A 26,591-nucleotide genomic window follows, 5' to 3' on the forward strand; every position below is an offset into this window, starting at 1 on the left:
CCAATTACATGTAGTCTTCCCCATAATAAGGTCTTCTCTGTCTGTTATTAAAATTCTTCTATATTCTCCTCAGCACCCTCTTCCTCTTTAGTTAGTGCTTGTTGTGCCTCTATTACCCCCTGTAATTCACTCAGCTTTGCACCCTCTGTCGCCGCAAGATTAAAGCCTCTTTGTGCTCCCTCCCATTTTAATTAGTTCCCTCTGTGCTTCTTCTCCTGAAATTCGGACCCCTCTGTGCCCCCTCCTGCTATAAATAGCATTCTCTATGCACTCTTCCCTGTAATTATTGTTCTCAGCGCTGTTACGTCTTAGTGATACTCAGCCCACAGGTTGCATGTAAACTCCATGCTTTGAGGGTGTGGCCCTTTACAAGTTGGCTGACTTAAAGAGAGTCTGAAGCCAAAATAAAATCATCTCTTTACCTTCTAATTGTCTTAAGCAGTATAGGCAGAGCTGAAACGCCGCATTCCCGTGGCAGAACAAGGTTCCCCCCCAAATCACCGGGACAAAATGCAGGCAGTGCCTTCTGAAGGAGGCAGAGCTTTGCGCTGTTGCTCTGCCTCTACTGTTGTCAATCGCCGCCTCTCAGTCTTCCTTCACAGAGAGGGGCGGGGAGAGGCAGAGATCTGCGCACAGATTGACTTCAGTAGAGGCAGAGCTACAGCGCTAAGCTCTGCCTCCCCTGGCAGCAAAATCCACGGCTTTGAAAGTCATGGATGTTTGCCCCGGGATTTGGGGGTATAAAGCCCTCGTTCTGCTGCGGGGATGCTGCGTTTCAGCACTATCTATACTGTTTTAAGATAAATAGAAGGTAAAAAGAAGATTTTATAATGGCTTCAGACTCTCTTTAAGGTGGCCATACATCTCTCGATGTGCCACAAGATCGACCATTACATAGATCTTTCTCGGATGGAATCTGAGCAGATTGCAGATGATTTCAGCATGAAATCTATTGGAAATTGTCCTAGCGCTGGCGCCTGCCAAGCTGACCCACCAAGTGTACCACCAAATGAGTTTTGAAGGCTCATCTGTCCCCTGGCATGACTCCTGGCCTCTTCCTGTGTCCAGCATCACCGGAAGGGCCTATACCACTAGGCACTGGCGCATGTTGTGACGTGCACATGGTACAGGCGTTAGTGATGACGCTGGACACAGAAGGAAGCAGGAGGCTTACCAGTGGGCTGGTGAGCCTTCAACACGACTGGGGGGAGGAGTAGACACATACACATGGGGTACAGCCTTGACCAGCTACACATATCCAAATCTGAGTGGCCAATTTTCCCACTTCCATGTACTATCTGACATATCATATAAACCCCAACATTTTACATTCCGTCATCATGTGCTGAACCAATCGATATCAAACTCGCTTGGAGTGCCACCTTCCCTGCCTATGTAATCGATATCTCAGGCTGGGAAATGACTAGGTGATCGATTAACGTCTCAGAAGGTGTGCTGCGCTGGTCGCATGGCGCACTGTGAGTTGTGGACCGCTGGGCCCAAATGGTTCCACAATATCCATCGAATTATGGACTACTATGAAATGAGATATCAAAAGCTCATTAAGCCAGGGACATGTCTCTGGGCATTCTCAGGACAGGCAGGAATGTGGTGCTTAATTACTTTATGATGGGATCTGTTCCTCTCCTTATCTTTAAACTAGGATGGGAGAAACTTCCTGGAGAATCCTTATGGCCCCCCTTATAGATAACCTTTTTCCTGTGTGGATGGTCTGGTTTTAGGGTAAATGGCTTCTTTCAGTAAGTACAAACAAACACTCCCTCACATCCCCCAGGGCAGGGGTGGTGAGATGGAAGAGCACTGGGTTTCTAAACGCCAGGCATATGAATTAAAGGGCAATATGTATAAGGAGTCTGGCGCTACACCTCACACACACAAAGGTTCTAAAACTAGAGTCCAGCAATGAGTTGAAGCTGCCCCTTCTGGTCACACTTTTAATACAATAAAAACAGAAGGTAAGGCGCTACACAACCAAGTTCATGTGAATAAATTTGCATAAAGAGGCATCAACCGCAGAGTCCACATCTGAGGGTATCACAAATTTTTTTTTTTTTTTACAATTTTTTTGTAAAGTTATTAAAAATTGTGATACCCTCAGATGTGGACGCGGTTGATGCCTCTTTATGCAAATTTATTCACATGAACTTGGTTGTGTAGCGCCTTACCTTCTGTGTTTATTATATGAATTAAAGAGGCTCTTCAGATCATAGTTTGGGCGCATTTACATGCGCTTGCCGCAATGGCGTTCGCGAAATCGTGACAAGTACAGTCTATCAGTGTCATCTACAGCAGGGCCTCGAAAGTCCTCCTTTTGGTCACTACCTCGGGACGTGCATGCCATGCCTGCTGCCTTCCTTGGATGTGTGGTGGTGGTAGCAGTTTCTTAAGCTCCCACTCCGGACCGGAATCGAACCAGGATTCCCCGGCCACTACCAGTGGTCATTCACAATGGCAGACTTGCCCTCCATAAAATATTCTCGTTGCAGGTACTGAACAGCAAACAGAACAAGTATTTTAAAAAATAGATGTAAGCTTTAACAATGGTAGAGAAAGAACCATTGAAAGTTGATAAGGCAGTCAGACATTACCTGACATCACTGAGTGAAGAAAAGCAATCTCGCCATGGTGTGCACCAGTCCAGCACGGCCGTCACTACGCAAACAGCTGTTTGCGGTGCGTTACACAGTGAGTTTGGTGTGTCAGTGTGAAGCAATACTCTAATTATACTCCCTGATTGATGTATACACATGCAAGATGTTTTAAAGCACTTTAGGCCTGCAATTTAGCATTCAATGTGATTTCTGCCCTTAAAACGCTGCTTTGCATTCAATCTGGACTTTTCCTGGGGACTTTTGGCATGTATCCCACTCCGCCATGCCCCCCTCCAGGTGTTAGACCCCTTGAAACATCTTTTCCATCACTTTTGTGGCCAGCATAAATTTTTCTAGTTTTCAAAGTTCACCTCCCCATTGAAGTCTATTGCGGTTCGCGAAAGTTTGCGCTAACCAAACTTTCGCAGGAGGTTCGCAAACCGAAAATCGGAGGTTCGGGCCATCTCTACTAGTGGCTGCAGCTCTGGTGCTTTGAGTCCGCCAGGAGAAAAGCGCAATAGAAATGTTATTTGTCTTGTCTGCACCCTTTACTATAGGCAGTGCAACTGTTTTGCCTGCTCTGGAGACCCCATCCTCCCCTGTGTGTTTCCCCCCATGCACGCACCTTACTACAGTTCACCTTTCTGCAGAGGTCCTGGGTGCATGTACTGCAGTAATGTCAATGACAAGAGTCCACTTCCCCTGAGATTAGCTCCCCTTAGTGCCCCCTTCCTTTGTTATTAGTGACTCTTTATGCTTCCTCCCATTTTTAATTAGTGATCCTTTTTGACTTTTCCTTTTGTAATTAGTGTCCTGTGCGCCCCCCCCCCCACACACACACACACGCACACCCCATGCCGAGGACACCTTTACAGCATGGAGTCCGCATGCAACACATGATCTAAGCATCACTGGTATAAACCGTGAAGTGAAATCCGCTCGACCATCCACCCAGCAGGGTCAGAGCAGGAACGAGGCAACTCGACCTCCAACATCAGATATCCTAGAAAGTGATGTTCCGGTCAATGATCCAGCAAATAACAATCTTTATTGGAACAGTAAAACATGGCACAACATGTCTGCTAACATGTTCCGGACACACAATGATCCTTAATCATAGCATAAATCCACACTGTGAAAGTGACACTTAAAGCGGAACTGTAAATTCGTTTAAACCAAACAGTTTCACCTACCTGGGGCTTCCCTAAGCCCCCAGCAGCCGTCCTGTGCCCTCACCGGTCCTGCCCGAGCCTCCGTTCTCCCGCGCGAGCTACTTTACTGACTTACAAGTCAACGGCAACTGCGCCTGCGCGCCCCAGGCAATGTGACGCTTTCTTCGCGTTCCCACCTGATAGAGCAGCTATAGCGGGCGGGAACGCGAAGAAAACGTCGCATTGCCTGGGGCGCGCAGGCGCAAGTCAGCAGTAATGAAAGTAGCTCCCGCTCATGGGCGTCCGCAGAAAATTATCCAGGGTGGAAAATTTTGGGGTGGAGTCGTGTGGGGGGCGACAAATGGGTGTGGTCATGAACCAGAATGTGGGTGTGGTCGCGGGTGGAGACAAGTTTACATGAACTTATCAATGGTGGGACATTAGATTAGGACAGTGGTGGCGAACCTTTTGGAGGCAAAGTGCCCAAACTGCAACCCAAAAGTCACTTTACTATCGCAAAGTGCCAACAGCAATTTAAACTAAATACAAGCGTTTTAACTCATACATGAACATTATGGAACATCCAAGTTGAAGATAAACAAATTCATCCATCCGACTCCTGAAAAATGTGTTCATTTTTTTAGAACCTCCCAGTTTCATTTTCGGTTTTAAAAAGCTGAAAAAGTAGGTTTAATGCTATTGTCTCATATGATGATGATCCAGCTTTTTCCATAGTCTCGCAGTTAGCAATCATGTGACCCCCAACAAGACAAATTCAGCAATCATGAGGCCCCCCATTAAGACAAATTCAGCAATCATGAGGCCCCCAACAAGACAAATTCAGCGATCTTGAGGCCCTCAACAAGACAAATTCAGCGATCTTGAGGCCCCCAACAAGACAAATTCAGCGATCTTGAGGCCCCCAACAAGACAAGTTCAGCGATCTTGGGGCCCCCAACAAATCATGAGGCCCCCAACAAGACAAATTCAGTAACCATGAGGCCCCCACAAGACAAATTCAGCAGTCATAAGGCACATAAATAGACAGCATTTCACATAAATAGGCAGAATGCCCCCTTAATATGGTAGACACCTCTCACCTGGCAGCAGTTCCCCAAAATACACTCAATCTGACAGCAGTGGTTCCCCAAAAATGGGTAGCCCCAGGTCTATAGGTGTCCCCAGAATAGGTGGCCAGCGGTATAGATGTCCCCACAACAGGTAGCCAGGGGTAGAGATGTCCCCAGAACAGGTAGCCAGGGGTATATGTGCCCAGAACAGGTAGCCAGGGGTATATGTGCCCAGTATATGTAGGCAGGAGTATAGGTGCCCAGTATATGGAGGCAGGGGTATATGTGCCCAGTATATGTAGGCAGGGGTATATCTGCCCAGTATATGTAGCCAGGGGTATATGTGCCCAGTATATGTAGGCAGGGTTATATGTTCCCAGTATATGTAGCCAGGGGTATATGTGCCCAGTATATGTAGCAAGGGGTATATGTGCCCAGTATATGTAGGCAGAGGTATATGTCCCAGTATATGTAGGCAGGGGTATATTTGCCCAGTATATGTAGCCAGGGGTATATGTGCCCAGTATATGAAGCCAGAGGTACATGTCCCAGTATATGTAGCCAGGGGTATATGTGCCCAGTACACAGTATGTAGCCAGGGGTATATGTGCCCAGTATATGTAGCCAGGGGTATATGTGTCCAGGGGTATATGTGCCCAGTATATGTAGCCAGGGGTATATGTGCCCAGTATATGTAGCCAGGGATATATGTGCCCAGTATATGTAGCCAGGGATATATGTGCCCAGTATATGTAGTCAGGGGAATATGTGCCCAGTATATGTAGCCAGGGGTATATGTGCCCAGTATATGTAGCCAGGGGTATATGTGCCCAGTATATGTAGCCAGGGGTATATGTGCCCAGTATATGTAGCCAGGGGGATATGTGCTCAGTATATGAAGCCAGGGGGATATGTGCCCAGTATATGTAGTCAGGGGAATATGTGCCCAGTATATGTAGCCAGGGGTATATGTGCCCAGGATATGTAGCCAGGGGTATATGTGCCCAGTATATGTAGCCAGGGTTATAGGTGCCCAGTATATGTAGCCAGGGTTATAGGTGCCCAGTATATGTAGGCAGGTTTGCCCCTAGCAGGAGGGGAGCAGCGCAGAGAAGAGGGAGAGCTATGGGCACCTTAGGGGGCTCTCCCTCCCTCGCTGTCCCCTCCCGAACGAAGTGTTTTGCAGCGGCTGGGCAGCGAGCGGAACTTACCTCCGTCTTGGTCAGGCGCCGGATGGATTTGCCGCTAGTCTGGTCGGGACCAGACCAGACAGCGGCACCAGAACTTCCGGCACTAGATCGAGACGGAGGCGAGTTCCGCCCGCTGCCCAGCCGCTGAACAACACTTCGTTCGGGAGGGGACAGCGAGGGAGGGAGAGCCCCCTAAGGTGAGGGAAGGGGGGGGGGGAGATGTCCACCCTTCCCCACTGTGCCCATAGCTCTCCCTCTTCTCTGCGCTGCTCCCCTCCTGCTGGCAGGGTCGGGCAGATGCCCGATTTTGCCATATGTGCGGACGCCCTACTTTACAGTAAAACCACACCTCCAACCAGGGGAAACGCCCGTAAAAGGGGGAGGGGGCCGTTCCGTGTTGTGAGGGAAATAAAGTGCACTCATATGAATGCATATTACAATCTACGAAAAAAAAATTTAAAGGCAGAGCAACATACTTCAAAAAATAGCCAAATATATAAAGATGTATACATATCAAAAATACAAAAGAGTATAAAATTACACAGGCATATAAATACATAGGCACAAGTAAACAGACATGTGGGCAGTGGAACTAAAGGAATAATACTTATTAAATAATACGACTTAGTTCCCATTTAGAATTGAGGCCTTTGGGAGCGCGGGTATCCAATTGGAAAATCCAAAACGCTTCTCGTGTAAGTAGAGTCTTATACATGTCAGCACCTCGAATGGATCTTAAAGAGAACCCAAGGCAGGTTTCTGACATTAATATTATGACACAGAGGCACATTCAGCATACAGTGCCCAGCCTCCGTAAGCTTTCTCCAATCGACTTAGGGAGGCGGGGAGGGAAGGGATGGAGGTGGGGAGCAGCAATATGCAGGAGGCGGGGAAACAGAGGTAAATGACAGCTTAAATGTAAACAGCCTGCTAGCGACAATCTGTGAGTCGCTAGCATATCGGTTTTTCTAAGGGGGGGACAGCAGAGCACGGGGGGGGGGGGGGGGGGCTGGGGGGACACTATAAGGATGCAGAGGCTGGGCATTGTGTGCCGACTGTGCCTCTGTGTCCTAATATTAAAGAGGAACTCCAGTGAGAATATTATAATAAAAAAAAGGGCTTCATTTTTACAAAAATTATGTATAAATGATTTATTCAGTGTTTACCCATTGTAAAATATTTTAAATCCCGATTTACATTCTCACATTTATCACATGGTGACATATTTAGTGCTGGCAAGTGATGTAGCTGCTGCTTGCTGTTTTGGCAGTTGGAAACAGCTGTAAACAGCTATTTCCCACAAGGTAACAGGGTTTACAGACAGGAAACTGCCAGAAGGACCTCGGTACTCAGAGCTTCTTGTGGGAGGGGTTTCACCACAATATCAGTCATACAGCGCCCCCTGATGGTCTGTTTGTGAAAAGGAATAGATTTCTCATGTAAAAGGGGGTATCAGCTACTGATTGGGATAAAGTTCAATTCTTGGTCGGAGTGTCTCTTTAATGTCAGAAACCCACCTCGGGTTCTCTTTAAAATACATTCCACTGCCTGAAAGGAGAATGGCGACGTTGCCCCCATGTCACCATATTGGAAATCTCCATAGTCAACCAGCCAGCCCCTCTGTAATGCTCTGCAATACGTTCCCTAATGGGACGGGTCATACAGCCCACATACTGGACCTGACAGAGAGAACATGACACCACGTACACTATGAATTTCGTGTGGCACTTGACGTGTTGTCTCATTCGGAAGACCCTCCCATTAGAGAAGGAAGTGACAGTCTTAGATACAGAGTGCACAGAGCAATAGTTACAAGTAGACATGCCACATCTGAAAGAGCCAGCACGGTTGACGTGGATTACTGGTGGAGAGACTGGGGGAGAGAATCCCACTTATGGTTGGTGCCCGTCTGCTAGCAAATGTAACCCCTTTACCAATAATTCTTTCTATCTGAGGGTCTAATCTCAAAACCGGCAAAAGATCCTTGACAATTGAGACAATACATCTGCATTCCTTTATGCTGGGTACACACGGTGCGTTCCCACACTCGATTCCCTGCTCAATTCCCGGCCGCTCGATTATTTTCGACATGTCCGATTCACATTTCGATGGATCGTTAGGTCGATTTGGCATACTTTACATGAGAATCGACCTAACAATCATCGAAACGCGCTCGGAAATGCTCAGAAATAATCGAGCGGCCGGGAATCTAGCGGGGCATCGTGTGTACCCAGCAGTATTTATATGCTTGTGCAATTTTATACTCTTTTGTATTTTTGATATGTATACATATATATATATATATTTAGCTATTTTTTGAAGTGCGTAGCTCTGCTTTTAAAAACATCTAGATTGTCATATACATTCATATGTTTTTAGAGTGCACTTTATTTCCCTCATAACAGGGAAGCACCCCCCCCCCCCTTTTACAGGCGTTTCCCTTGGTTGGAGGTGTGGTTTTATGTATTTAAGTGTCACTTTCACAGTGTGGATTTAGGCTATGATTAAGGACCATTGTGTGTCCAAAACATGTTAGCAGACATGTTGTGCCGTGTTTTACTGTTCCAATAAAGATTATTTGCTGGATCATCGAGCGGAACATCACTTTCTTGGATAACTGGTATAAACCACTGCAGAAGATATGACAGTACCGCATAAATGTACAGTATAATAATAAATAGCAAGGGCTGCAGAAAGATTAGTAAAGAAACTGATAAAGGAAACCTTAAAGTGAACCAGAGACGCAGTACCCTCATGTATTTTACCATATATATCAGTGGGAACATTAGAGAAAACACCTACCCTGCTCTCTGTTTCATCCTTCACTGCTCAGCCTGCTTCTTAGCAGCCCTGATAAAATCCCAGACTGAGCATTCAGTCTGGCTTTGCTCAGGAATCATTATAGCTGAGTCCGTCTTCTCTGATGTCTTTTCAAGCCCAAGCCTGCCCCCTCCTGGCTCTGCTTTCCTGTTCTGTATATTCACAGCATCACAGACAGCTGTGATGAGATGGGAGGAGCTGCTGCTGCCGAAGAAGGAGCTTTTTTTTTAATCTATATTTGTTAGTCATAAGATGTTTTTAGAAATGGCGATTTCCTGTTGCACATAGCCCACTAAATAATATGCTTATCTGATGAACTGTGTTCTGCATGGAGTTTTAGTAACAAAAAACACACAAAAAATGGCACACCACAGCGGCAAAAATACCAGGTATAACATTTATTTTGTAAAATCTATCGGGGGGGATATGTCTATTTTGTGCCAAAGCGTTCATCTCTAGTTTCCTTTTAAACAATACTAATTGCCTGGTTGTCCTGCTGATCCTCTGTTAGGGCCCATACACAAGCCCACTCATGTTGCCTATCGGGAATCAGCACCTGATCTCCTTGGGTGACATCGCTGGGCCGGGCTGCACACACGTGCGTCAGGGACGACAATGCAGGGACAAGCGGTGCATGCATGATGTCACATGGCGGGACAACGGATGGCCAACGAGCAGCGCATGTGTGACGTCATGCAGTGGACAGGGGAGCCGCGCAAACAATGGAATAGGAAGGGGGATTGGCTTTGCTGAGATTGGGTAGATACATCCAGCGGATCGCTCACAGTTTGGGCATCGGGGGTTGTCGGGTGCCGTACACGCCTGATTTTCGACTGAGGCAGTCATTATCAGCCGCCCCAGCTGTCTTAAAGAGAAACCGTAACCAAGAATTGAACTTCATCCCAATCAGTAGCGCATACCCCCTTTCCCATGAGAAGTCTATTCCTTTTCTCAAACGAATCATCAGAGGGCTCTGTATGGCTGATTTTGTGGTGAAACCCCTCCCACAGTGTGATATCAGCACCTCACAGCTCTGAGATCCTGACATCACACTGTGGAAGCCGTGTTGTATTGTGGGAAATAACAGCTGTTTCCAACAGGAAACAGTTTCCTGTCTGTGAACTTCATTGCATTGTGGAAAATGGCTATTTACAGCTGTTTCCAACTGCCAAAAAAAAGCAAGCAGCATCTACTTCCAGTGACATCACCTGCTAGCAGTGAAAATGTCAACATGTGATAAATGTCAGAATGTAAATCAGGGAGAGGAAAGATTTTACAATGGGAAAACACTGACCAAATCATTTATACACAATTACTGTAAAAATTAAGCACTTTTTTATTACATTATTTTCACTGGAGTTCCTCTTTAAGTCAGACTCGTGTACGAGGCTTTAGTCATAGATCCTGAACAAACATGCATATCAAACAACTGAAGTCTAACTGGATTTCCCACATGCTTGCTTCTGGCAACTGGTATTCTTTAAAGTGAGGAGCCAGGAGGCCGCAATAGCACCATAGGGGGCAATATTTTAGCTGGGAACGCGGAGAATGACTCGCGTTCCCATGCCTGTCGGGTCCTGACGGCGAAACCGGAAGTGGTCACCGTCGGGTCCAGGAGGATCAGAGCGAGGTGGCGAGGGCACCGATCAGCTGCAGGGGGCTGAGGGAAGCCTCAGGTGAGTAAAACTAATTTTTTTTACCAGACTTAAAGAGACTCTGAAGCGAGAATAAGTCTCGCTTCAGAGCTCATAGTTAGCAGGGGCACATGTGCCCCTGCTAAACCGCCGCAATATCGCCGCTAAACGGGGGTCCCTTGACCCCCAAACCCCCCACTGCGACACTTGGTCGCAGACTTGGTCGCTCCTGGAGGCAGGGCTAACGGCTGCAGCCCTGCCTCCAGTCGCGTCTGTCAGCGGCGCATCGCCGCCTCTCCCCCGCCCCTCTCAGTGAAGGAAGACTGAGAGGGGCGGGGGAGAGGCGGAGATACACGCTGACAGACGCGCGTGGGGCAGGGCTGCGGCGGTTAGCACACGTGCCCCTGCTATCTATGAGGTCTGAAGCGAGATTTATTCTCACTTCAGACTCTCTTTAAAGATCACTTTAAAGAAAATAAATATGGCAGCCTCCATATCTCTTTCACTTCAGGTGTCCTTTAAACCGTTGTGCAAACTTGCACACAACTTCAATAAGAAACCTGTTTCTCTTTTTAAATAAATCTCATTTTTTCAGCCCATGTGTCCTTAGTAGAGGAGGTGCAATGACAGTAGATGGGAGTAAACAATTTGTTGAATATGAAAATTCGGTACTTATCCGTTAGCCGGGCGCATCCGGCAGGTGGCGCTAATTACTGTTCCCCCCCCCAGGCCGACATGGATAGTAGGGAAAGATGTAACTCTGGTGGAGTTTTGTCGCCACCTGCCAGATTGCGCCCGGCTAACGGATAAGTACCGAAAATTCTGCTTCCACAGAAACGGGAATTTGTAGAGGCCGAGCTGGGACTTTGCACAGGCTAATCAAATCGGGAGATGCTGACTAATTTACTGGGAGCTGGTAAATTAATCAAGCTGTCAGCTAATTAATTGGCAGCTCCCAAATCTGATTAGCCCCTGCAGTGTCCCAGTTGTGCCCCTGCTGAATGGTTTGCTCATCCCTGAAGGATGGTATAGAGTTGATAATATAAGATGTGTAATGCTTAACATACACAGTATCATATTGTACAAGAAGTAACAGAATCTTAGCTCATTTTTTAATACTTTGAACAGCAACATTTTCTGATTTCTACATAATTATAGGTGGGGATATTGCTCATATTTCTTGTAATATATACAGGGCTGTTTTTAGACGTCTGCATGCTAATATATGATTGCGCTGATACACGTTTTACATGGTTACCTCACAGTAGGTGGCCGTCAAATAATTAAAGAGACACTGAAGCGAAAAAAAATATGATATAATGATTTGTATGTGTAGTACAGCTAAGAAATAAAGCATTAGGAGCAGAGACACGAGTCTACTATTTGTTTCCAGTACAGGAAGAGTTAAGAAACTCCAGTTGTTATCTATGCAAATTACCATTGAGCTCCATGACTTTCAAAGTTGCAGATGCTCTGTGTTCTGAAGGCTGTTATCTTAAAGACAACCTAAAGTAAAAAAAAAAAAAGGCATGGGAACGCGAGTGATTCTTCGCGTTCCCAGCCTGTATATCGCCCCCTATGCTGCTATTGCGGCCTCCTGGCCGTTTCCATGCCTGTCGGCCAGTGACGGCCAAACCAGAAGTCGTCACCGGCGGGTCCAGAAGCATCGGACAGGAGCTGCGAGGGCACCGATCGTCTGCAGGGGGCCTTTAGGTTCACTTTAACTGTATTGTTTTTTCTTTTGCAAAGAACAGTTCAAGACAGGTTTTGCCGCCTCCAGGAGCCTTCGGAGAGCTTTGGGAGCACTTGTGTCCCCAAGTGCTCCCTAAGATGGTGACTCTGTACTGTGCATGTGTGAGCGCGTGCTTGCACATGCGCAGTATGGAGCCATCCTTCAGGTTTACTTTAGCAGACATGTGCTTAAGGACAGGCACCGCTGAACTGTAAAATATAGCTTTTTATTGTTCACATGTATGAAATACAAGCTGTGGTACGGGCCCTGTTGCTCTTTGTCAAACTGTTAGAACTGTTGTGAAAACATATCAGATAACCTGATCTATATACCCTTAAAGAGGAACTGTCGCAAAAATCTTAAAAATTAAAACACATGCAAATAAGAAGTATGATTCTTCCTGAGTAAAATGAGCCATATAGCAACATATAGCAATATTCTTTTTTTTTAAAAGCACTTAGTGAATGGCAGTTGCTCCGTCCAACTGACAAAATCCAGCATCTTTGTATAAAGATTTTTCAGGGAATGTCTTTATAAAGAATAAAGGCCATGCTGAGAATCCCCTATAGAGAGATAGACTAGCCAAAAAATTGTTGGTAATGTCAGATTTCTACTACCTACTGTAAGTATCAGCAACATAGGAGAAAGGTAATTTATTGCTCATTTTACTTTGGAAGAAATATACTTCTTATTTGTATGGGTTTAAATTTTTAAGATTTTTGCAACAGTTCCTCTATAAGGGACCAATCCCTAGCCAGCAGAGTCCCGACAGCCAATCACAACCTTATACCTCATAGGTGGACCTGATGGGGAACTGTGGACACGGAATCAGAACCGCCCACCTAACCTCTCAGAACCACCAAAAAGTCAGGCATATGTTTTCATAGTACATAAGTAATATGTTGGTGTTTTATAACTCAATAATAATAATAGCAGTTCTGACAGCTTGACAAAAAGCAACAGAGCTTGAAACAGCAGCCTGTCGCTGGACCACTGCTTGTATTGTATAAAGTGCCATCTTTTTATATTCAGCAGTGCCTGTCCTGAAGCACAAATCTGACACTTCGGTCCTTGGTGGTAAGGAATCTGACGACTTGAGCACGCTGGGTCTCCTGTACATGGGTGCTTCTCCAATCTTTTTTTTTTATTACTTATTTAGCAGTCATGTAATCATAGCAAATTGCCCCTCTTCCTACCTATACTACACACACAAAGGCAACATTTACACATATACTACAGTATTAGTGTACATGGTCATACATGAACTACACAAAAACATATAGCATCATTAAGTCTTTAACATAAAAGACCCATTTATGAACTAAGCTACTATACAATAGTTTAATTTTGAAAGCTCTCTGCTTTCATAAAATATGTAGTTGTGGGACCAAACAACTTTCAACTTGTGTGTTTTGACACCTTTGAAAAATGTTAAACGACATCTGTAGTGAGAAGAATATGGAGGCTACCATATTAATTTCCTTTTAAACAATACCAGCTGCCAGGCTGCTGATCTATTTGGCTGCAGTAGTGTCTGAATCTGACCAGAAACAACCATGCAGCTAATCTTGTCAGATCTGACGCACGCCCAGTGCACACCAAAAAACTCAAGCAGATCCGCAAAACGCTAGAGGTTTTTGAAGCAGATTTCAGAGTGATTCTAGGCATGTTTAGAGAGGATTTCTAAACATGCCTAGCGGTTTTTGGAGCGTTTTTGTGTAGCAGATATCAAATATTGTTATAGTAAAGCTGTTACTGAACAGCTACTGTAACAAAAACGCCTGGAAAACAGTTCTGATCTACCGTTTTTCAGAGCGGTTTTCCACTTTCCTATACTTTAACATTGAGGTAGAAACGCCTCAGAAATCAAAAAAATGCTGCAGCCCGGGAGTTTGCCTTTGTGGAAAAAACGAGCCGCTCTGGTGTGCACCATCTCATTCACTTTCATTAGCCATGCGGTTTTCCCCCTGCAGGCGTTTTAAAAAATGGTTCAGAACTGCTGTGGTGTGCATGAGCCCAAAAATGTCAGAAACTCCTGATCTAATGCATGCTTGTTCAGGGTCTATTAGAGGCAGAGGATCAGCAGGGCAGCCAGGTAACTGGTATTGCTTAAAATGAAATAAATATGGCAGCCTCCATATCCCTCTTTCTACAGCTGTCCTTTAAAACTGGCTTGGCCATCTGGGTGAAATGTGAAAACAGGAGCTGAGCAGTGAGAGGATTAAAACCATTTAAAGTGGAGCTATGGTCAAATACGGTTTATTTCAGAATTCAGTATAACTGTAAGCAGAAAAGAAAATATTCTCCTCACTATAAGAGTTTTCTGAATTCATTTTTATAGAATACATCTTGTTGCAATGAAAGTTTACAGCCCTGTTATGTTCCATGCTGGCTTTTACGCAATTGACATTAGTTTGGGACAAAATCAAGTAGGATAACTGTATGGGCATTAATTTAATAATGTATTCACTTTTATGTCAGACTGTTATTCCTCTCAAAGTAACCCTTAAAGAGAACCCGAGGCGATGCGTGGAGGGGACAGATGGGACACAGAGGCATGTTCTCTGCCTCATGACATACCTCTGAATCCTCACACCGCTGCTCTCTACCTCCCCCATCGCCAGGGCTGTGGAGTCGGTACAAAAATCTTCCAACTCCGACTCCTCAGTTTCTGGAACCACGACTCAGACTCCAACTCCGACTCCGGGTACCCAAAATTGCTCAGACTCCGACTCCTCGACTCCGACTCCTTAGTCTAATACTTAACAGGGCTGTGGATTTTGTACAAAAATCATGCGACTCCGACTCCTGACTCCTCAGTTTCTGAAACCACGACTCCGACTCCAACTCCGACTCCACAGCCCCGTCCATCGCTGTGTTATTACCTCCCCGAAATTAGCAATAATATTTCTCGCTATCTCGAGGGTAAACATACGGCAGAGGGATTCCCTGTTAAAAACGCCAGGGGCGTTCCTGCAGGGTTTCCAGAGCTGCCATTGGGCAGCTCTCTCTACCTGGCCATGCCCCCTGATGCTTCCCCGCCTCCCTGCACCCTGGGAGAGAGAATCAATCCCTTTTTCCAGTGTCGTGACCCAGAGGTCACGAAAGTGAAAGTGGGCCAGTGCGGCCCACAAGAGCGGCGGTTTTGGCGGCTACCTGATCTGCTCAGCTCCCCGACTCAGGAAGCCTAGTTTTTTTTTTGTTTTTTTTTTATGTGCCCACCTAGGGCTCTAGTTTAACCCCTTGGGGACTGGCTGCCTAAACCCCCTTAAAGAGTAACTGTTAGCCCCAAAACTGAAAATTAAATCTCTCTTGCAATGTTTTATTTACTATTTAAATGAGCCAAAAAAGCATTGTAGAAGTTAAAAATCAATATAATTTTTTTACTATGTATCCTTTTACCCAAGCTCCGGACGCAAAGCCGCATATCAGATACTGCTGAGCATGCATAGCATGCCTAGCTCTGCCCGACCCCCCTCTCCCCCCCAGGACCAGGTGCCGATATATGCTCACCCCAAACAGCTGACCGCTCTGACACGGAGAGAAAGCGGGAGCACTTCCAGCGCCGCCACCGCAGAGCAGCCGCCGCCGAGTCACATGTGAGAGATGTGCATCTCTCACATGTGACTCGGCGGCGGCTGCTCTGCGGTGGCGGCGCTGGAAGTGCTCCCGCGCTCTCTCCGTGTCAGAGCGGTCAGCTGTTTGGGGTGAGCATATATCGGCACCTGGTCCTGGGGGGGAGAGGGGGGTCGGGCAGAGCTAGGCATGCTATGCATGCTCAGCAGTATCTGATATGCGGCTTTGCGTCCGGAGCTTGGGTAAAAGGATACATAGTAAAAAAATTATATTGATTTTTAACTTCTACAATGCCTTTTTGGCTCATTTAAATAGTAAATAAAACATTGCAAGAGAGATTTAATTTTCAGTTTTGGGGCTAACAGTTACTCTTTAAGGACCAGGCCATTTTACATGCGAATGGCAGTCGCATCTGGGGGGGTCAGGCAGCCGGATCCCTAGTATGGCTAGCTGGGCATGGTGTCCCCAGTTTGGCCAGGTGTCCCCTGTATTGCCAGCAGCCTTTACTCACCTCCTAGGCTCCAGCGATGAGCAGCTCTAGCCGGCATCCTCGCTCGCACTACCGTTAAGTTCCGGGTCGCGGCTTGATGACGTCATTAAGCCGGGACCCGACACTTAACACAGAGTGAGCGGGGATGCTGGCCAGAGCGTAGTGGATTCCCCTCACACCGCCGCAGCCAACAGTGATCACTACGATTCGCCGGCAATCGTAGTGATCATGTGATCAGGAGCCAATAGCGATGGCTCCTGATCACTGATCATATGGCAGCTTAATCTCCCCTCTCGAGTGCGCACAATCGCGTCGGGAGCGGAAATAGCAGGTGGCGTAAATCCTACGCCGCATAGACAGCCACAAGTGTGGCATAGGATTTACTATCAGCGGTCCCCAAAAGGTTAAAGTGTACCTGACATGGGTGATTATAAAGAAAATATACATACCTGGGGCTTCCTCCAGCCCCCACGCTGTCCTTGTCTGCCTCTCCGTTCGCCCGCAACATCCTCCAGTCAGTGCAGCCAGAGCAGTCTGGCCAGGCACGCTCCCCTGCATTTTGCCTTTGTTGTAATAGTTTTACCTATGCATGCACTTGTATTGCTGAATGTTATAATACTTTGCTTTTCTTATGTTCTGTATATTTATCCTTCTGTATAGTCATACATTCCCATTAACCTATTATTGCCTACTATTATCTATACTGCACACTTTACCATGGGATATGACGGCTCTATATAAGTAGGTACCATTAATAATACCATATACTGTGTCACAGCGCTATATCAGCATTCTAGAATATGGGCATAGTAATACATTAGAGCTACAGTGCTACTTCTGGATTAGATAATACTACAGGTATGAGAGATCGGTAACACAGATACGTTTTACAGTACTCACATAGTAATTAGCCTAGTGTATTATATTGTAAAGAAGAAGTTGATGCAGTTCTCTGCACCTGCAGCCGCTGCAGAGTAATGGTCACATGCTCCTGGTTCGGTCAGCTGACTTCTCATGTGATCCGGGAAGATGGCGGCGCACAGTGCAGCTCTCCAGGCTGCAGTTCTTGCTGTCGGGTTGCTCCTGGTTGGGGCAGATTGTGGCTGCGGTTCCACAAGCAGAGAGGACGGAGCTCACTCCCACAAGCAGGGGGCGGCATTTCGCTATTCCCGGGAGGCCAATGAGCCGCCTGCTTCAGTGCAGAGGAGCGGGGTGAGTGATTGGGAGAGGAGAGTTGGGGGACTTTTATTGCTGTTCTTTACCAGAAGTTGAGGGCTGTGTTAAATTAAAGTGAGGGCGGGCTAAAAAAATAAGCGCTTCACTTACCTGCAGGGCCGGTTTAAGCAACAATGGGGCCCCAGGGCAAAATAAACCTGGGGGGCCCCCCCAACATATACCCCGGAACAAAAATCGGTATTAGGGGACCTTTTTTGCAGCTGGTATAGTCAGGGTGTGAAGTCCCAATCGGTCAGAGCTCCACATTCTGGCTATCCCAGCCTGCATGGGGGACAAGGGGTTAAAAAGTTTCAGGAGGGGGGACCCCACATAATTTAATAAAAAAAAATTCCCACACTCTAAACATAAAAATAAATTGGGAAAATAGGAAAAAATGCCAGGGATCTTCATACAGCCATATTGCGGCTGTATAGCGATCCCTGGCCAAAGCGCTGCGGATGCGTATGGACCCCCTGGAAACCCCTTCAGGAAATTTATTGCGCTTTCGTTTGATGCATGTAAAATTACACTACCGTTAGGTTTGCTACTAAAAGTGACATTTACCAAATTTAAAACTATACTTATTTCCTTCTAAACTTTAAAATCGATTTTCTCAAAAACTATAAGATCTTTTTGAAAAATTGTTTTTTCCTCTTATTCCTAATGATCTCCTTAACATATCGTGCAAATTTAGGGTTTCTAGCATTTAAGGTGGATTTAAAGTCGGCAGGTTTTTAAATGTTTTTTTTTTCCTTTGAAACTTTAACATCGATTTTCTCAAAAACAACTATAAGGCCGATTTGAAAAAATTTTTTTTCCTCTTGTAGCCACTGGGGGCCCCTACAAGCTCTGGGGCCCTGGGGCAGCTGCCTCCTTTGCCTGGTAGCGCCGGCCCTGCTTACCTGGGACTTCTGCCAGCCCCCTGCAGACAACCTGGGGCTGCGCTCACGCCGCCCTGGACAGATTCTCCGGTCCCCCGCAGCTCACTTTTCTTCACGCAGTGGAAGCCGACTTCTAAGTCAACATCCACTGTGCCCTGGCCACACATATCCTCGTAGGCGTTCCCATAGCCAGGAGTGTCCTGCGCAGGCGCTGTACGAGAAAATCTCTACTGTGCCCGTGCAGTAATGAGGATGTGCGCGGCAAGGGCTGTGCAGGCGCAGTGCACTCCAATTGTGTGAAAGTGAGCCGCGGCATGGGAACGGAAGATCCTATGGTAACTTCGCGGGCACAGGTCAATCTGCAGGGGGCTGGCAGAAGCCCCAGGTAAGTGAAACTTTTATTTTCTTTATTTTACGTTACTTCAATTCCATTTTAAATTATTCATTTGGTCCTCTTTCAGGATTTCTGATATACAGAAATGTATCAATATAGTTATTTGGCAAGGTAGCCTAGTTGAGAGTACCTACAGCAGCTTCCTGCTTGCAGCAATTTGGTTGCAACCACTAATTAGTTATAAAATAGGGGACCCAGCAGAAAACACTATCCACGCTACCAGCCAAAGGCGCTAATCTACTTCAGGGGACCTAGCTGGAAACAACCTCATAGGGAAATTCGGGGTCGGCGGATATCAGGCCAAGGGTCACAACAGGAAGTCAACACGGAGCAAGGATTTACCAGGAACAGGCTCATCCAGAACTGTCATAAACAACAGCACTGTGGTTGTAGGCAAGAGCGCTTTTATAGGGAACACATTGGTAGTATATCTCGCACTCACTAAAGGATCATACCCATAGTCTTTAAGGGGAGTGCAACAGCTGAAAAGAGGGATGACGCCCTCTAAGCAGTATTCAACAAGGAAAAGCAGCCAGGCTGCTGCTGATCCCAGACAATACACATCGCTCTCTGCGAGTGTTCAGAGGAGCCAGACTACCACTTCCTTTGCAGGAACTGTTGCACAGCAGCAGACAGATCTTTGCCTCTGAGCAAACATTGCCTTGATAAAGGGGTCGCACGTGATTCCAAAACGTTGGCCATATTTTTACATGGAACCAATAAAGATTAACTTTGGATGTGCCAACGCTTTTATAGGGAGATCGGGCGCCAAAGCATGGCGCATGCGTACAGACACGCCAACCCTCCACGCATGCGTACGCCATTACACCCAGCACCCACAAGCGTAAACTTATACTTAAACTTATGGTGGCATGCACCATTGACCATGCGGACGACCCGGAAGCGGCTGCCATAATACAATAAAGACGTGAGAGGTCCCGTGCGCATTAAGGAACATGTACGGAAGTGTTGGCTGGACCTAGAACGGTGAGTATGACAGATAATATATAAAGGGTAAGTTGTGGTAGGGGCCTTGGCCCCGCTATCGCATTGTAATACAGCTCAGGCAGTTGTGTTTTACAGAAATTAATGGCACCTGAGTTGCTCTCTGATGCAGAGCTGAACTCCATTCAATTCAACTAAGCTGAATGGGACAGCTTGCAAGTCTCACACCGGCACACTTCCTCCTTCAAGCCGGAAAGGAAGAAGTGCGCCGATGTGAGGCTTGCAACGCGACCAAATGCACGCTCTTTGGAACGCAGGCGAACGGCGGAATTATGGGTAAATAACCCCATCTATCCCCACCGCACACCTGCACCAATTAAACCTCATTCGAATCAAATCACGAGTAATTACTCGTGATTGCATCTGGTGAGCATCCCTGGGTGGAAATAGATGCACTAGTGCAGCAACATTACTGTAAATTGGCCAGAAGGCATCACAGAGAAGTTATCCTTTATGGATATGTTAGAAGGGGGGATGCATAAGAATTGGTTTTGGGCAACCAAATAGAGGAGAAACATCTAAGGTGCCTCTGAAAAAAAATAACACTCAACTTTTTGAGATCAGAAAGAGTGATGCCTTTTAAAGTGAACCCGAGCCGGTTTCAAAAGAAGTTTTTACCCTGCAGAGAAGGATGTCTCAGGATCCTATTGAGGTTTCCCTCTCTCATTGGCAGCCCCTCATTGCAGAGTGCGGCACCCCTCCAAATAGGGGCTGCACAGCTTTACTTATGCATTAATGGCTGCGCTGTAGCCTCACAAGCCCGCCCACTCATGCGCAGTAGCATGGAGCCTGTAGCAGCGGCTTACTGCACATGCACGGGCAAGCTGTCAGCTATTGCGCAGCCATGTACAAGGAAGAGGAGCTGCGCGGGCCCGAGCTGATTAGTGACAATTCCCATTCATTGCTCTCCCGCCTAGCGATCGGCAGCGGTAATGAGCATGGGGGGTGAGCAGGAGTGCACAGCTGCAAGGGACGTAGTTCCTCATCCCGGGGCAGGGGAAGGGGGTGTAAAGCAGGGTCGTAGATACTCGTCCCAGGGAATGTGGTGGTGCACCATCTTGCGGGAAAAACTCAGGGAACGTGCCAGCTTCAGGGCATAAAGAGGGGGACACATCATCATGTAGCAATTTCGCATATCCAGTGGCCTTGAGGTGTCCATTGATGAAGAATGGCCCCACTATCTTTGTACCCCATATACCACACCATCATCTGAGGGCAATTGTCTATGCTTTGAAGATACGAGTTGTGCAGCACCTGAAACGACGAATACTGGAAGCCTGTGCTAGCATTTCTCCTGCGGTGTTGCTATCAGTGTATAAAGAGTGGGAGAAGAGGGTTGCATTGACAATCCAACACAATGGGCAGCACATTGAACACATTTTATAAGTGGTCAGAAACTTGTAAATAACTCATGAAAGAATAAAGTTACGTTAAAACCAAGCACACCATTCTTTTTCTTGTAAAATTCCCATTAAGTGTGATGTCACATGACCCTCTTCCTATTGAAAAAACAAGTTGGATTCAAAATGGCCGACTTCAAAATGGCCGCCATGGTCACCACCCATCTTGAAAAGTTTCCCCCCTCACATATACTAATGTGCCACAAACAGGAAGTTAATATCACCAACCATTCCATTTTATTAAGGTGTATCCAAAATAATGGCCCACCCTGTATGTCTACTGGCTGGATAGAACCTTCATGTACAAGTAATCCTTATTCCCCCCCCCCCCCCCCCCCACACACACAGATGGTCCTGCTCCCTGCTGGGGTTTTTACCATGGGAACGGATGACCCTGGTATTCCACCAGACGGAGAGAGTCCCGCTCGCCGAGTCCACATTGATTTGTTTTACATGGATACCTATGAAGTCAGCAATCATGACTTTGAAAGATTTGTGGAGGCCACTGGTCATGTGACAGAGGTGAGTGTGGAAGCATCGATATTACTACTTTTTCTGAGAATTCAAAATAAGTGCGCTAATCTTTTGTCCAAGCATGTGGATTTTACTTGAAAAAATGTGTAACAGAAAAGGGCTAGGTAGAAGTTCCTGCCAGTTATAGTCATATAATCATTCCCAATTTGTCAGGACTGAAGATGCTCTAGTCGCCTCTTCCAGGATGGCCACTACATCCTTCACCTTTTTGTAACAGGTAGTGATGGAAGGTAAGGGGGGGGGGGGGGCATGTTGGATTGAAGATGTTGCTACCCACCTACCTGCGCTGCTGAGACTGGAAGCTGGTTGTTGGACTGACATTAAGGCACTAGGAAGCCATATCAGGAGGGAGGGGGGTAGTACCAGACCCCCGAGAACTGTATAGGGAATGGAGGGTGTGTCAGTATACACCAGGGAACTGTATAGGGACGGGAGAGTGTGTCAGTATATACCAGGAAACTGTATAGGGACGGGAGGGGTTGTCAGTATATACCAGGGAACTGTATAGGGAAGGGAGGGGGCTATGAGGCACCTGGGAACTCTGTAGGGGAGGGAGCAGGCCACTAGACACCAGGAAACTGTATAGTGGAGGGAGGACCACTAAACACCAGGGAACTGTATGGGGGGGGGGGCACTAGACACCAGGGAATGGTATGGGGAGAGAGGACCATTAGACACCAGGGAGCTGTATAGTGAAGGAAGGTGGCATTAGACAACAGGGAACTACATAGAGGAGGGTATATGTGATCTGTGTGTGGTGGGAATCGAGCAGATAGATCAGTCACTGTTCAGATAATGGTCAGAGAGGGAACCATTCTGCTGGCCATATCGACCAGTGCGTGGCTACCTTTAGAGACGAGATGTTGTCGGCTGGCTCTGTACAGCTACATTTTACCTGTGATATTATCTTCTTCCTTTCTAGGCAGAGAAGTTTGGAGACTCATTTGTGTTTGAAGGATTGTTAAGCGAGGAAGTGAAAAATGGCATTGATCAAGCGGTAAGTGAAATCTGTTATTTATATTCTAGTCCGGCACAGATGGATTGATAGGGCCACTGCTGCATGCAGCGGAAGTACACAAATGGTCTAACTCTCCTGTTGATGTCTGGAATAAAATTTCTGGGAGGTGGGGGGTGCAAAATTTCCTGCCCCCCCCCCCCCCCCCACACACCTCACACCTCCCAAAGTGAGAGGCCTACTTGCTATAAAGAGTTACAGTGCTACCTTACCTGTCTTCTTTTTTTTATATTACCCAATCAATCAAGTTCAAGAGTATTAAAAAAGAAATACTAATATTCATGAATGTGCTTACGGTAGTTATTTGAAGAGAAAAATTCTCTCATTATAGCATCCAATGTTTTAGCTCACATTTCTCTGTTCTTTCCTTATCTATGTAATACCATTAGACTCATAGCCAGCCCCAAAAGTACAAACAAATAAGATGGGAAAGGTAAAATAAAAAAATAATTTAAGAAAGTTAAAGTGAACCTGAAGTAAAAAATAATCTTATGAGATAATTCTACGTGTAGTACGGATGATAAATAGAACATAAGTAACATGGAAATGAGTGTCATATTTTAATTTTCAGCTTACGGTAATTTATAAGATTGCATTGCCACTCCATACAATGTTTCCCTCCTCCCCTCACCAGAGCAACTGAAAATATCACTATTCTCTATTCATGCATCCGTTCTGCACTCAACTCAAAACTGTTGCAATCATGGTGTCCGTTCAGGTGCCCCTTCAATTAATTACATATGTCAGCTGATATGCTGAGAACACTTACGAATCTTGACTACTCATTCATTCATGAGGGTGCTTTCCCAGCCTTTACCACAGAAGCTAAATCGATGCTTTGTTTTCAGAACATTTTTGTGGCATTTGCTTAGCTAGTGTTTTGGAAGTGAATATCGGGCTTCCTGGGACCACAGTGCCTCCTGGAACCCACAAAAACACGAAGTTATTAAACTAACATTTTCACACGCAACTGCCTCTCTCAAAAATTATGCTAGGTACCTTTTTTATTTTGGCCGATTCTGCCATTCGATTCATTTTTCCGCTCAATTTCCCGCTCGATTCTCTTATATTTTCTTATCAATTTCCATTCACTTCTATGAGAAATCGAGCAGTGAAATGATCGAAAGTAATATCGGACATGACAAATTATCAATCGAACGCATCTACCGAAACGAAAATGCGTAACGTGTATCTAGCATTAAGAAAAAAAGCAAAAAAAAAACAGGAAGATGCAAGGAAAATGTCTTCAAGAATTATACAGACTGCTCCTGGCTCATTTCTACAATGTGAAACTTGCATTTTTTAACAGAAACAAATTTGGTAATACCAGCACCTTGCATTAATTTTAAGTTATTTCAAGTACACTTACACTTAAAAGTCTACCTGAGCCAGAGTTCTGGCACTTGCCTAAAGCGAGGGAAGCCTCAGGATCTTATTGAGGCTTCCCTCAGTGGTCTACTGTCCCCCGTCGCTGAGCGCCCCTTCCCTTCCCCTCCCCCCAAAGATTAGTGACAATGCATTGTCGTGAATCAAAATCAGTTTTATTCGCCAAGTGCGATGGAAGTCGTACTCGGATTTGTTTGTGGTTCACATGGCATAGGCAAGTACAAAGACAGGCAAACAGATACACCGGCAGACGAGACTGACATTAACAAGTGTGCAAATGTATATAGATAGGTGTGCAAAAGTACATAGACATTAAGAATTACCAGCAGTTTAACAGTATAAGCAAGCCTGTGAGGCCCACGTAGAGTCCTTTAGTTCAAAAAAGTATCAAAAGCTGGCTGCGTGGCCTTATTGTCCCGTGTGGTGTGAGCGGCTGAGAGGTTTCTTGACCTCAAATGAGTACTTCCCTAGTTTAGCATCTGGACTGCTTGGGGGAAGGAGGAGTTCTTGCGCCTGGTGGTTTTGGATGGGATAGTTCTATAGTGGCGACCCGATGGGAGAAGGTCAAAGTAGCGACTGCCAGGGTGGGAGGAGTCGAGAGAGATCCTGGTGGACCTCGTCTTCATTCTAGCAGCATGAAGGAGATCAAGAGGTGGCAGCAGAGATCCAATTAGACGCTCCGCATTGGTAATGACTCTCTGCAGCTTATACCGGTCACTGGCCGTCGCGCTGGTATACCAGACAATGACTGACGAACAAAGGATGGACTCAATGGTTGCAGTGTAGAAGCTGGTCAGTAGCTCCCGCGGCATGCCAAATTGTTTCAGTTGACGCAGGAAGAACAACCTTTGCTGTGATTTCTTCTGAATTTTGGTAGTGTTCTGCCCCCATTTCAGGTCGCTGGTGAGGGTTGTGCCAAGGAAGTAAGCACACAGATGGTACCCTAGAGACCTCGGTATCACCTATGAGGACTGGTTGGAGGGGAGGTGGGTGCCTCCTAAAATCAACAGCCAGTTCAACAGTCTTTGCTGCGTTGAGTACTAGGTTGTTTTCCTTGCACCAATTGCAGATTCGCTTAACCTCGCTGCGGTACTCGTGCTCTCCATTTTTGCTGATCAGGCAGATGATGGTAGTGTCATCTGCAAATTTGATGACCTTCACAGAGCCAGCAGTAGAGGTACAGTTGTTGGTATACAAGAACAGGAGTGGTGACAGTATACATCTGGGGGTTATACTTTCTGACCACCCAAAGCTACAAGGCTAGTGGCTGAATAATGGAAGAGGCTACACAGGCTGCCCAGAGCAACTGCAGCTCTAGGACTTCTGATATCGCTACAAATAAGACACAATGGTAGAGCAGTGCGATGTTGCGCTGCATGCATTGAGTCTGCTTTTACTTTGATTGAAATGAATCTGTGTGTGCATGACTTTGTGACTCTTTTAATTGATGCATGGAATGAGATCTTGAATGATCGCTCTGGGAGTCAGTGTGAGCAACACTCAGTAACCAATGTCAATTCTGTCTTTCCGTTGTCCCTAGCAATGACATCACCTGCTAGACTTGTTCCAGATACACACCTTACTTCTCTAGCCCGTTATAATGGTGGCAATAAAGGTAGCCATACACTGGTCGATTTGCCATCAGATTCGACCAACAGATAGATCGAATCTGATCAGAGAGGGATCGTATGGCTGCCTTTACTGCAAACAGATTGTGAATCGATTTCAGCCTGAAACCGATCACAATCTGCTGAGCTGCCGCTGTCGCCCCCCCAGGCCCCCGCATACATTACCTGAAGCCTGGTCCCGGGCATCTTCTCCCGCATCGGCTCCCGGCGGGCATCTTCTCCGCATCAGCTTCCGCAACCCGGCATCCGGCATAACTTTCTGTCACTCCAGTGACAGCGGAAGTTCAAATAGAGCGCCCTCTATTTGTACTTCCGCTGTCACTGCAGTGACACAGGAAGTTATGCTGGATGCCGGGATGCGGAGAAGATGCCACCCGGGAGCCGGGAGGTGATGCGGAGAAGATGCCGGGAGCCAGCTTCAGGTAATGTATACCTGCGTCGGTCGTACGCCACTAGCAATGCGCTCCTTACCCGCGGCGGTCGACGGTAATTTTCCGCACGACGCGATCGACGGGACTGATCTATTTCGGGCCGAAATAGATCGAAAATTAGCGTGTTGCGTGAACGATTTGACAGCAGATTCGATCCCAGTGATCGAATCTGCTGCCGATCGGTGGGAAATCGGGCCAGTGTATGGCCAGCTTAACCACTTCCCGACCGCCTAACGCACAGAGGCGGCCGGGAGGTGGAGCCCTTAAGGACCGGCTCACCCACAGAGGCGGCGGTCCATTTAAGGGCATGGGCGGAGCGATCGCGTCATCCGTGACGCGATCCTCCGCCGGCGCCTGTCACCGCTCGCTCGCCGCAACATCCCGCCGGCTATACGGAAGCGCCGGCGGGATGTTAACCCCGCGATCG

At 46.6% G+C, this 26,591-nt stretch overlaps 1 protein-coding gene across 2 annotated transcripts in view; it reads left to right on the top strand.

Moving 5' to 3' along the window:
• Positions 1 to 17,298: 17,298 nt before the first annotated feature.
• The window catches only part of SUMF1 (sulfatase modifying factor 1), a 55,434-nt gene continuing 46,141 nt past the window's right edge, over positions 17,299 to 26,591 (top strand). The window contains exons 1-3 of one of the 2 annotated variants that reach the window (XM_068253116.1): positions 17,299 to 17,487; positions 21,519 to 21,692; positions 22,627 to 22,701. In XM_068253116.1, coding sequence (XP_068109217.1) covers positions 17,305 to 17,487; positions 21,519 to 21,692; positions 22,627 to 22,701 — 432 coding nt within the window. In that variant the 5' untranslated portion in view covers positions 17,299 to 17,304. The remainder of the gene's footprint in view (positions 17,488 to 21,518; positions 21,693 to 22,626; positions 22,702 to 26,591) is intronic. The other variant, XM_068253117.1, reaches the window with a different exon arrangement.

Source organism: Hyperolius riggenbachi, chromosome 9 (assembly GCF_040937935.1).
Source record: "Hyperolius riggenbachi isolate aHypRig1 chromosome 9, aHypRig1.pri, whole genome shotgun sequence".
NCBI classification, from domain to species: Eukaryota; Metazoa; Chordata; class Amphibia; order Anura; family Hyperoliidae; genus Hyperolius; species Hyperolius riggenbachi.